This window comes from Oncorhynchus nerka, linkage group LG27 (genome assembly GCF_034236695.1).
Source record: "Oncorhynchus nerka isolate Pitt River linkage group LG27, Oner_Uvic_2.0, whole genome shotgun sequence".
Lineage (NCBI taxonomy): Eukaryota > Metazoa > Chordata > Actinopteri > Salmoniformes > Salmonidae > Oncorhynchus > Oncorhynchus nerka.
In genome coordinates, this window is record NC_088422.1 from 6,389,008 (window position 1) to 6,401,750 (window position 12,743).

A 12,743-nucleotide genomic window follows, 5' to 3' on the forward strand; every position below is an offset into this window, starting at 1 on the left:
CTTGCCTCCTCTCTTTCTCCCTTCCTGCTTGATATCTCATTAGTTTGAGTTCACTCACTTGGCACAACTTGAGTTCAAGGCAGTTTTTATTGCAGTTCCAGTACAATCCGAACACAAACAGTTTCCTACCACTGATGGTAATGACTCTCGCTAGCGAGTTGGCTCCGTTTTTATGTTGTTATAAATATATGAATGGTTATGAGTAATGGAGAAGAAGTTTCCCACCCGGACAGACCCGAGGAGGACAGCTAGACCCGTTCTGTATAGACCTGGTCGGACCCAAATCTGAGCCCCAAACAAACCTCAGGAAAGAACATCTGGTACTTTTTTAACCAGAGCTGATGAAGCCCTGGCGGAGTGGTGATGTTCTGGCAGGGAGGAGCGAGAGATGAGAGACCACAAACAACCAAGCTGACTCGTCCTCTAGTCGACGAATAGCTGCTAAAGCTCAAATTAATTACATAGAAACCGGTCTTGACTGCATCAAACCGGGGGAAAAACTAATTTGACTCTGCACGTGCTTTCTCGTCCTACACAGTAACGAACAACTCCATTCAAAACAAAACAGAGCAGGACTTACCTGTTGGCTCTTAGTCGTTGTAGTCTATCCTCCCTAAATTCCCTTTCAAGTCTCGTTCACTCAATTACATTCTGACCGCTCCCTACACACACACACACACACACACACACACTTACACACACACTTACACACACACACACACACACTTACACACACACACACACACACACACACACTTACTCACACACACACTCACACACACACACACGCGCTGAGTGAGCACACAAGCTCATGTTAGGCCTATGGAAATAAATGCCTATAAAAACATATCTGACAGGCTACAGAAGCTTCATTCTGTGCCAAATAACGACAGTTGGCTAAAGATATGGACTGGTTGAAGTAGGAAAATCATGTGTTCCAACTGCCGTTTTGGAGTAATTGATTCCCATCTATATTTTCCCGCTCTTATACGAACTGCCATTTGGGATTGGTTAGCCTAGGTTAGAGGTCGACCTCTAGCCTAGGTTATAACAAACAAAAAAATCCTAGTGGGGGCCTTCCTCTAAATAAATAATAAATCAGGCATACTCAAACACTTAAAAAACATGTCAATGCCCATCCCTAACCTTCTCAATTTAATTTCACAAACTCATCATTTTATTAGGGTTGACCCCTGACCTACTAATTTGTCATGGTGATGAGTTTAGTCTGTTCTGTTGTGTTATAGGTTAGCCTATCCAGATGTTATGTGAGGTGAGTCTAGCTGGTCCTCTAATGTAATAAGTCTGTTTCGTGTGGCTCTGGTACAGACTGACTGCTACTGAGGATCGGGAGAAGAGGGGGTGTAGACCAGACGCAGCATGGGACATGGGCCTTCCTTATCTTAAAATAGCTTATCACTGCTTTTCTCGTGTACACACATTATTATCGGTGATAATTTCTCCTTAGCGGTGAGAGAATCGTGCGCCGCTGTCCTGTCACAGCCCCCTGCAGAGTTGACAGGACGTTTAAGCCAATCTAGAATGTAGGCTACTGTTGACTCCTACTGCGGTCAGTCCCCTCTCTCTCCTCTATGAATGACATTGTGTTGATAATATCAACTGGTTGTATTATATTGTGGAACATCTTTACAAAGGCAGTAGCCTCAGCAGTGGTGTTTGCTTGTGCAAAATGACACAGCCTTGTTTTTGTCAAATTAACAAACCAGACTTATTTCCCGAGCCCTTATCACTGTCGAGACACTTATTTTGTAATATAATAAAATAAATCCGGATGGAATATGAAATAAATCATGATGTGATATAACAGAAGAAAATAAATTATGCCTTTAATAGAACACGAGGCAATGTGTCTAGACATTCCACTTGACCAGCCAGAAAGCACATGACACCAAATGAGTTTTACAGTATTTCTAAAATGTTTTTACCCAAAGATCGAGCTGTGACCGCCGTTCGTTTAGATAACTGATTACTACCCTAGAATAGAAACTCTGCTCTTGGACAAACATGTTAAGGATGTTTTCAGCACCACACAAACAGTTCCCTGATCCACTCTCGCTGTGTGACTGCTAGCCTACCTCTGTCTGCCCGTCTGTCTGCCCGCCCGTCTGCCCGCCCGTCTGTCTGCCCGCCCGTCTGTCTGCCCGCCCGTCTGTCTGCCCGCCCGTCTGTCTGCCCGCCCGTCTGTCTGCCCGCCCTCCCGTCTGTCTGCCCTCCCGTCTGTCTGCCCTCCCGTCTGTCTGCCCTCCCGTCTGTCTGCCCTCCCGTCTGTCTGCCCTCCCGTCTGTCTGCCCGTCTGTCTGTCTGCCCGCCCGTCTGTCTGCCCGCCCGTCTGTCTGCCCTCCCGTCTGTCTGTCCGCCCGTCTGTCTGTCTGCCCGACTCGCCGTTCAGAGGAATTCACAACACAACTCCTGGGTAAAAATAAACGAGTGTATCTTGATTTAAAGTGTTTCCAACCTGCAATATAATTGTTCTGAACAGCGACTTGAAAGACTGTTTTCATTCCACCCGCCGGGATTATATATATATATATATTAATAAATAATAAATGTTGAGTCAAACACAGGGAACCGTGGGACTCTACCTTGATGCAGGACTCTCCCTCGGGGAGCAGTGTGTTTGTGTTAGGCAACAAGGACGCCATTGTGGGGCGCTGCTTTGTTCCGGCCCTGCGCCGGGTCTTTGAAGCCACCCGCTCGGTCCCCTAATGAGAGAGAAACGCACACGTGGACTAGTGACCCCAGCTGTAGACTACGTGATGATGTCTCCTAGTGTGTTGGAAAGCAGACAGACCAGGTTTAAAATCAGCTTCTCCATATGACACCTGTCAGGTGATTATCTTATTATTATTGTCATCATCTTGGATAAATTCTCACCAACGAGGATGTAAACAAATCTGTGCACCAAAATTTTTTTTATTTTTTTTATTTTTTTTAAAGAAATAAGCTTTTTGTGAGTAAGGAACATTTCTGGGATGTTTTATTTCAGCTCATGAAACATGAAACCAACACTTTACATGTTGAGTTAATACGGTTTATGTCGCTTATGCCTGGAAACAGATTCACATTCGCACATTATCAAGTGGAGATGTGATAATCTGTCCATGTGCCCTTAAGCAAGGAACTTAACTCTAATTGCTCCTGTAAGTCTCTCTGGATAGGAGCGTCTGCTAAATGACTAACATGTCACGTAAACCTAATAGGAGAGGTAGTAATAATGGACTGTATTACACTGTTTTTTTACAAAAAAATAAAGTGGGTAGTGACTTGGTCAGTGGAATAAATGGTATAAAATAGAACTGCAGCTGTGTGTGCGAGGAGACAAATTCACCGTTCAGCAGGACATTAACCTACAACACAAGCACAAATTCACCGTTCAGCAGGACATTAACCTACAACACAAGCACAAATGCACCGTTCAGCAGGACATTAACCTACAACACAAGCACAAATTCACCGTTCAGCAGGACATTAACCTACAACACAAGCACAAATTCACCGTTCAGCAGGACATTAACCTACAACACAAGCACAAAATGCACCGTTCAGCAGGACATTAACCTACAACACAAGCACAAAATGCACCGTTCAGCAGGACATTAACCTACAACACAAGCACAAAATGCAATGTATGTTCAATGTATTCACAACCCTCAACTGTAGCTTGAATTTAAAATTGTACTAAATATATATTTTCTCACCTACACACAATATCCGTTAATAAAGTGTCAACATTTTATTATTATTATTTTTTTTTTTTAACTTGCAAATTTATTGACATTGAAATACCGAAATATATAATTTACGCAATTGTATATTTAATCAATTTGGCTGTAACACAACAAAAATGTGGAATAAGTCAAGGGGTCTGAATACTAGCTGAAGGCAGTGTTATCTGTGTGTGTGTGTGTGTGTGTGTGAGGTGCTAACCACTCTGTTCTCCTCCTCGCCAGGTGGGTTCTCTGTGGTGTTCCTGGCCCGGACACACAGTGGCATGCGCTGCGCTCTCAAGAGGATGTACGTCAACAATGTCCCTGACCTCAACATCTACAAGAGAGAGATCACGATTATGGTGTGTGTGTGGTGTGATGTGTGTGTCTCCTGTGTGTGTCTCCTGTGTGATGTGTGTGTCTCCTGTGTGTGTGTGTGTGCGTGTGTGTGTCTCCTGTGTGTGTGTGTGTGTGTGTGTGTCTCGTGTGTGTGTGTCTCCTGTGTGCGTGTGTGTGTCTCCTGTGTGTGTGTGTGTCTCCTGTGTGTGTGTGTGTCTCCTGTGTGCGTGTGTGTCTCCTGTGTGCGTGTGTGTGTCTCCTGTGTGCGTGTGTGTGTCTCCTGTGTGCGTGTGTGTGTCTCCTGTGTGTGTGTGTGTGTTTTGCGTCTTGATTTCTTGTCTGGTTTCTATGCCTCCAGTAAACTGTATCAACCTCTAAGAAAGCCTCTGGAAGAAAGTTGTTGAACAAGATGTTGTTTTACCCTGAACTTCTGACCCGTCTGTAACTGAACAGTTATTTTATGTGTCTTTCTCTGTGCGAGACACACACACTGGAGAGACACACACACACACTGGAGAGACACACACACACACTGGAGAGACACACACACACACTGGAGAGACACACACACACACTGGAGAGACACACACACACACTGGAGAGACACACACACACACTGGAGAGACACACACACACACTGGAGAGACAAGACACACACACACACTGGAGAGACACACACACACACTGGAGAGACACACACACACACTGGAGAGACACACACACACACTGGAGAGACACACACACACACACTGGAGAGACACACACACACACACTGGAGAGACACACACACACACACGAGACACACACACACACTGGAAAGACACACACACACTGGAAAGACACACACACACTGGAGAGACACACACACACTGGAGAGACACACACACACACACTGGAGAGACACACACACACACACTGGAGAGACACACACACACACTGGAGAGACACACACACACACTGGAGAGAGACACACACACACTGGAGAGAGACACACACACACACACGAGAGACACACACACACACTGGAGAGACACACACACACTGGAGAGACACACACACACTGGAGAGACACACACACACACTGGAGAGACACACACACACTGGAGAGACACACACACACACTGGAGAGACACACACACACACTGGAGAGACACACACACACACTGGAGAGGCACACACACACACTGGAGAGACACACACACACACTGGAGAGACACACACACACACTGGAGAGACACACACACACTGGAGAGACACACACACACACTGGAGAGACACACACACACACTGGAGAGACACACACACACACACTGGAGAGACACACACACACACACTGGAGAGACACACACACACACACTGGAGAGACACACACACACACACTGGAGAGACACACACACACACTGGAGAGACACACACACACACACTGGAGAGAGACACACACACACACACTGGAGAGACACACACACACACTGGAGAGACACACACACACACACTGGAGAGAGACACACACACACACTGGAGAGAGAGACACACACACACACTGGAGAGAGAGACACACACACACACTGGAGAGAGAGACACACACACACACTGGAGAGAGAGACACACACACACACTGGAGAGAGACACACACACACACTGGAGAGACACACACACACACACTGGAGAGACACACACACACACTGGAGAGACACACACACACACTGGAGAGACACACACACACACACTGGAGAGACACACACACACTGGAGAGACACACACACACACTGGAGAGACACACACTGGAGAGACACACACACACACTGGAGAGACACACACACACACTGGAGAGACACACACACACACTGGAGAGAGAGACACACACACACACTGGAGAGAGAGACACACACACACACTGGAGAGAGAGACACACACACACACTGGAGAGAGAGACACACACTGGAGAGAGAGACACACACACACACACTGGAGAGAGAGACACACACACACACACTGGAGAGAGAGACACACACACACTGGAGAGAGAGACACACACACACACACTGGAGAGAGAGACACACACACTGGAGAGAGAGACACACACACACACACACTGGAGAGAGAGACACACACACACACACTGGAGAGAGAGACACACACACTGGAGAGACACACACACACACACTGGAGAGACACACACACACACACACTGGAGAGACACACACACACACACACACACTGGAGAGACACACACACACACTGGAGAGAGACACACACACACACTGGAGAGAGACACACACACACACACTGGAGAGACACACACACACACACTGGAGAGACACACACACTGGAGAGACACACACACACACACTGGAGAGACACACACACACACACACACTGGAGAGACACACACACACACACACACACTGGAGAGACACACACACACACACACTGGAGAGACACACACACACACACTGGAGAGACACACACACACACACACTGGAGAGACACACACACACACTGGAGAGACACACACACACACTGGAGAGACACACACACACACTGGAGAGACACACACACACACTGGAGACACACACACACACACTGGAGAGACACACACACACACTGGAGAGACACACACACACACTGGAGAGACACACACACACACTGGAGAGACACACACACACACTGGAGAGAGAGACACACACACACACTGGAGAGAGAGACACACACACACACTGGAGAGACACACACACACACTGGAGAGACACACACACACACTGGAGAGACACACACACACACTGGAGAGACACACACACACACTGGAGAGACACACACACACACACACTGGAGAGACACACACACACACACACACACTGGAGAGACACACACACACACACACTGGTTAGACACACACACACACTGGAGAGACACACACACACACTGGAGAGAGAGACACACACACACACTGGAGAGAGAGACACACACACACACACACTGGAGAGAGAGACACACACACACTGGAGAGACACACACACACACACTGGAGAGACACACACACACACACACTGGAGAGACACACACACACACTGGAGAGACACACACACACACTGGAGAGACACACACACACACTGGAGAGACACACACACACACTGGAGAGACACACACACACACTGGAGACACACACACACACTGGAGAGAGAGACACACACACACACACTGGAGAGAGAGACACACACACACACTGGAGAGAGAGACACACACACACACTGGAGAGACACACACACACACTGGAGAGACACACACACACACACACACTGGAGAGACACACACACACACACACTGGAGAGACACACACACACACACTGGAGAGACACACACACACACACACACTGGAGAGACACACACACACACACACTGGAGAGACACACACACACACACACTGGAGAGACACACACACACACTGGAGAGACACACACACACACACACTGGAGAGACACACACACACACACACTGGAGAGACACACACACACACTGGAGAGAGAGACACACACACACTGGAGAGAGAGACACACACACACTGGAGAGAGACACACACACACACTGGAGAGAGAGACACACACACACACTGGAGAGAGAGACACACACACACACTGGAGAGAGAGACACACACACACACACTGGAGAGAGAGACACACACACACACTGGAGAGAGACACACACACACACTGGAGAGAGACACACACACACACTGGAGAGAGACACACACACACACTGGAGAGAGAGACACACACACACACTGGAGAGAGACACACACACACTGGAGAGAGAGACACACACACACACTGGAGAGAGAGACACACACACACACTGGAGAGAGACACACACACACACTGGAGAGACACACACACACACACTGGAGAGACACACACACACACTGGAGAGAGAGACACACACACACACTGGAGAGAGAGACACACACACACACTGGAGAGAGAGACACACACACACACTGGAGAGAGAGACACACACACACACTGGAGAGAGAGACACACACACACACTGGAGAGAGAGACACACACACACACTGGAGAGAGAGACACACACACACTGGAGAGAGAGACACACACACTGGAGAGAGAGACACACACACTGGAGAGAGAGAGACACACACACACACTGGAGAGACACACACACACACACTGGAGAGACACACACACACACACACTGGAGAGACACACACACGCTGGAGACACACACACACACACTGGAGAGAGAGACACACACTGGAGAGAGAGACACACACTGGAGAGAGAGACACACACACACACTGGAGAGAGAGACACACACACACACTGGAGAGAGAGACACACACACACACTGGAGAGAGACACACACACACACACTGGAGAGAGACACACACACACACTGGAGAGAGAGACACACACACACACTGGAGAGAGAGACACACACACACACTGGAGAGAGACACACACACACACTGGAGAGAGAGACACACACACACACTGGAGAGAGACACACACACACACTGGAGAGAGAGACACACACACACTGGAGAGAGAGACACACACACACACTGGAGAGAGAGACACACACACACACTGGAGAGAGACACACACACACACACTGGAGAGAGACACACACACACACTGGAGAGAGACACACACACACACTGGAGAGAGACACACACACACTGGAGAGAGAGAGACACACACACACTGGAGAGGAGAGACACACACACACACACTGGAGAGACACACACACACACACTGGAGAGACACACACACACACACACTGGAGACACACACACACACACACTGGAGAGACACACACACACTGGAGAGAGACACACACACACACACTGGAGAGACACACACACACACACTGGAGAGACACACACACACACACTGGAGAGACACACACACACACACTGGAGAGACACACACACACACACACTGGAGAGACACACACACACACACACTGGAGAGACACACACACACACACTGGAGAGACACACACACACTGGAGAGACACACACACACACACTGGAGAGACACACACACACACACACTGGAGAGACACACACACACACACACTGGAGAGACACACACACACACACACTGGAGAGACACACACACTGGAGAGACACACACACACACACACACACTGGAGAGACACACACACACACACACACACTGGAGAGACACACACACACTGGAGACACACACACACACACACACACACACTGGATACACACACACACACACACACTGGAGAGACACACACACACACACACACTGGAGAGACACACACACACACACACTGGAGAGACACACACACACACACACACTGGAGAGACACACACACACACACACACTGGAGAGACACACACACACACACACACTGGAGAGACACACACACACACACACTGGAGAGACACACACACACACACACTGGAGAGAGACACACACACACACACACTGGAGAGAGACACACACACACACACACTGGAGAGAGACACACACACACACACTGGAGAGAGACACACACACACACACACTGGAGAGAGACACACACACACACACACTGGAGAGAGACACACACACACACACTGGAGCGAGACACGACTGTCGAGGTGACGTGTCTCTGACAGGACGAATAAAGAGTAACTACATAAAGAAACAAAAGACCGGCACGTCAGACGCAGCACTGAGTAATGACTTACTCTAAAACTTACTCTAAAACTTACTGTAAAACTTACTGTAAAACGTACTGTAAAACGTACTGTAAAACTTACTGTAAAACTTACTGTAAAACGTACTGTGAAACTTACTGTAAAACTTACCGTAAAACTTACATTAGTAGACTGGTTGTTTTTGTTGTTTAAATCCCTGAACACAACAGTCACATATTATAGACATGCTTCTAATTGAAAGAAGGGGGGAAACTCCCTCGACAACAATTATTCTCCTCTTTTGACTGTACATTTCTGTCAGTTCTTACTTACACCACTAGGGGGCGATCAGCCTCTTTCTAGGGTTCTGTGCTTTCAAAGTGGATGACTGTTTTTGTGCTTGCCAGTTATCTAGCAGTTGTCGGCTGTTTTAGCTGCCTGTTAGCTAGCAGTTCTCCGGCTGTCTAGCTGCCTGTTAGCTAGCAGTTCTCCGGCTGTCTAGCTGCCTGTTAGCTAGCAGTTCTCCGGCTGTCTAGCTGCCTGTTAGCTAGCGGTTCTCCGGCTGTCTAGCTGCCTGTTAGCTAGCGGTTCTCCGGCTGTCTAGCTGCCTGTTAGCTAGCGGTTCTCCGGCTGTCTAGCTGCCTGTTAGCTAGCGGTTCTCCGGCTGTCTGTTAGCTAGCGGTTCTCCGGCTGTCTAGCTGCCTGTTAGCTAGCAGTTCTCCGGCTGTCTAGCTGCCTGTTAGCTAGCAGTTCTCCGGCTGTCTAGCTGCCTGTTAGCTAGCGGTTCTCCGGCTGTCTAGCTGCCTGTTAGCTAGCGGTTCTCCGGCTGTCTAGCTGCCTGTTAGCTAGCGGTTCTCCGGCTGTCTAGCTGCCTGTTAGCTAGCGGTTCTCCGGCTGTCTAGCTGCCTGTTAGCTAGCGGTTCTCCGGCTGTCTGTTAGCTAGCGGTTCTCCGGCTGTCTGTTAGCTAGCAGTTTCTTACTGGCGATCTTAAACACAGTTTGCCATTCATTTAAAAAAAAAAGTAATGACTAATTATTTTATGTAACAAATCAAACATTACATGTTGTAAATCCCCTCGTAAACTATTAACAATAACTAAACTATAAACTATTCCTTTTAGACCCGGTGTTGATTTTAAACAGACGTTTATTTGCTGAAATGTGTGCCGTTGCCCGGCTATTAAAAGGGACACTTGACTATTTTGAGACTGTTTTTAAGTGCTGTTTTATGCTAAGTCACTTAAGCTCTTGGCTCCTATAAGGACCATAGACCTCTCATGAATGTCCACCCTGTCTGTGCTCTTCCCCTCTGCAGAAGGAGCTGTCTGGTCATAGGAACATAGTGAACTACCTGGACTCTACCATCAACTCCGTAGGGGACAGTGTGTGGGAGGTGCTCATTCTCATGGAGTACTGTAAAGGTAGGTGTTATAGGTTCCCCCTGTGATTTTTTTTAATACAATGGATCGGTCATTATTGTTTTATTGAGCATGAGACGGGTGCAACATTTGAATAAGCAGACCTGTGATTTTTATATTGACCCAATAAAGTAGAATTAACTTAAACACAATCTCTCTTTGTCCCTCACCCTCTCTCCCGTTCACTCGCCCTCCTCCCTCTCCTCGTTCCCTCTCTCCCGTTCGCTCTCTCCCTCCTCCCGCTCTCGCCTCGTTCCCTCTCTCCCTCCTCCCTCTATCTCTTCGTTCGCTCTCTCCCTCCTCTATCTCTTCGTTCGCTCTCTCCCTCCCTCTATCTCCTCGTTCCTCTCTCCTCCTCCCTCTATCTCCTCGTTCCCTCTCTCCCTCCTCCCTCTATCTCCTCGTCCCTCTCTCCCTCCTCCCTCTATCTCCTCGTTCCCTCTCTCCCTCCTCCCTCTATCTCTTTGTTCGCTCTCTCCCTCCTCTCTATCTCCTCGTTCCCTCTCTCCCTCCTCCCTCTATCTCCTCGTTCCCTCTCTCCCTCCTCCCTCTATCTCCTCGTTCCCTTTCGCCCTCCTCCCTCTATCCCCCCCCCAGCTGGTCAGGTAGTGAAGCAGATGAACCAGCGTCTCCATATAGGGTTTACGGAGCCGGAGGTGTTGTCCATCTTCACTGATACCTGTGAGGCTGTGGCCAGGCTGCATCAGTGTAGAACCCCTGTCATACACAGGGACCTGAAGGTAAGAGATTTACCCATCTCTTCCTTCTGTCCTCATCCGTCACCCCTTATTTACTGTCATCCCTCTTCCTCCTGTCCTCATCCTTCACCTCTTTCCTACTCTCATCCCTCTTCCTCCTTCACCCATTTCCTACTGTCATCCCTCTTCCTCCTTCACCCATTTCCTACTGTCATCCCTCTTCCTCCTTCACCCATTTCCTACTGTCATCCCTCTTCCTCCTTCACCCATTTTCTACTGTCATCCCTCTTCCCCTTCACCCATTTCCTACTGTCATCCCTCTTCCTCCTTCACCCATTTCCTACTTTCCTACTGTCATCCCTCTTCCTCCTTCACCCCTTTCCTACTGTCATCCCTCTTACTCTCCTTCACCCCTTTCCTACTGTCATCCCTCTTCCTCCTTCACCCCTTTCCTACTGTCATCCCTCTTCCTCCTTCACCCCTTTCCTACTGTCATCCCTCTTCCTCCTTCACCCCTTTCCTACTGTCATCCCTCTTCCTCCTTCACCCCTTTCCTACTGTCATCCCTCTTCCTCTCCTTCACCCCTTTCCTACTGTCATCCCTCTTTCTCTTCACCCCTTTCCTTTCTTACTGTCATCCCCCTTCCTCCTTCACCCCTTTCCTACTGTCACCCCTCTTCCTCCCTCACCCCTTTCCTACTGTCATCCCCTACTTCACCCCTTCCTACTGTCTATCCCCCTTCACCCCTTTCCTACTGTCATCCCCCTTCACCCCTTTCCTACTGTCATCCCCCTTCACCCCTTTCCTACTGTCATCCCCCTTCACCCCTTTCCTACTGTCATCCCCCTTCTTCCCCATTTCCTACTGTCATCCTCTTCCTCCTTC

The 12,743-nt window shown here is 48.6% G+C and overlaps 1 protein-coding gene across 1 annotated transcript in view; it reads left to right on the forward strand.

Moving 5' to 3' along the window:
* The window catches only part of LOC115123782 (BMP-2-inducible protein kinase-like), a 78,785-nt gene that overhangs the window by 36,688 nt on the left and 29,354 nt on the right, over nt 1-12,743 (forward strand). Inside the window, 3 exon segments of the mRNA XM_065011120.1 lie at nt 3,972-4,090; nt 11,057-11,162; nt 11,757-11,899. Of these exon segments, the coding sequence (XP_064867192.1) occupies nt 3,972-4,090; nt 11,057-11,162; nt 11,757-11,899 (368 nt within the window).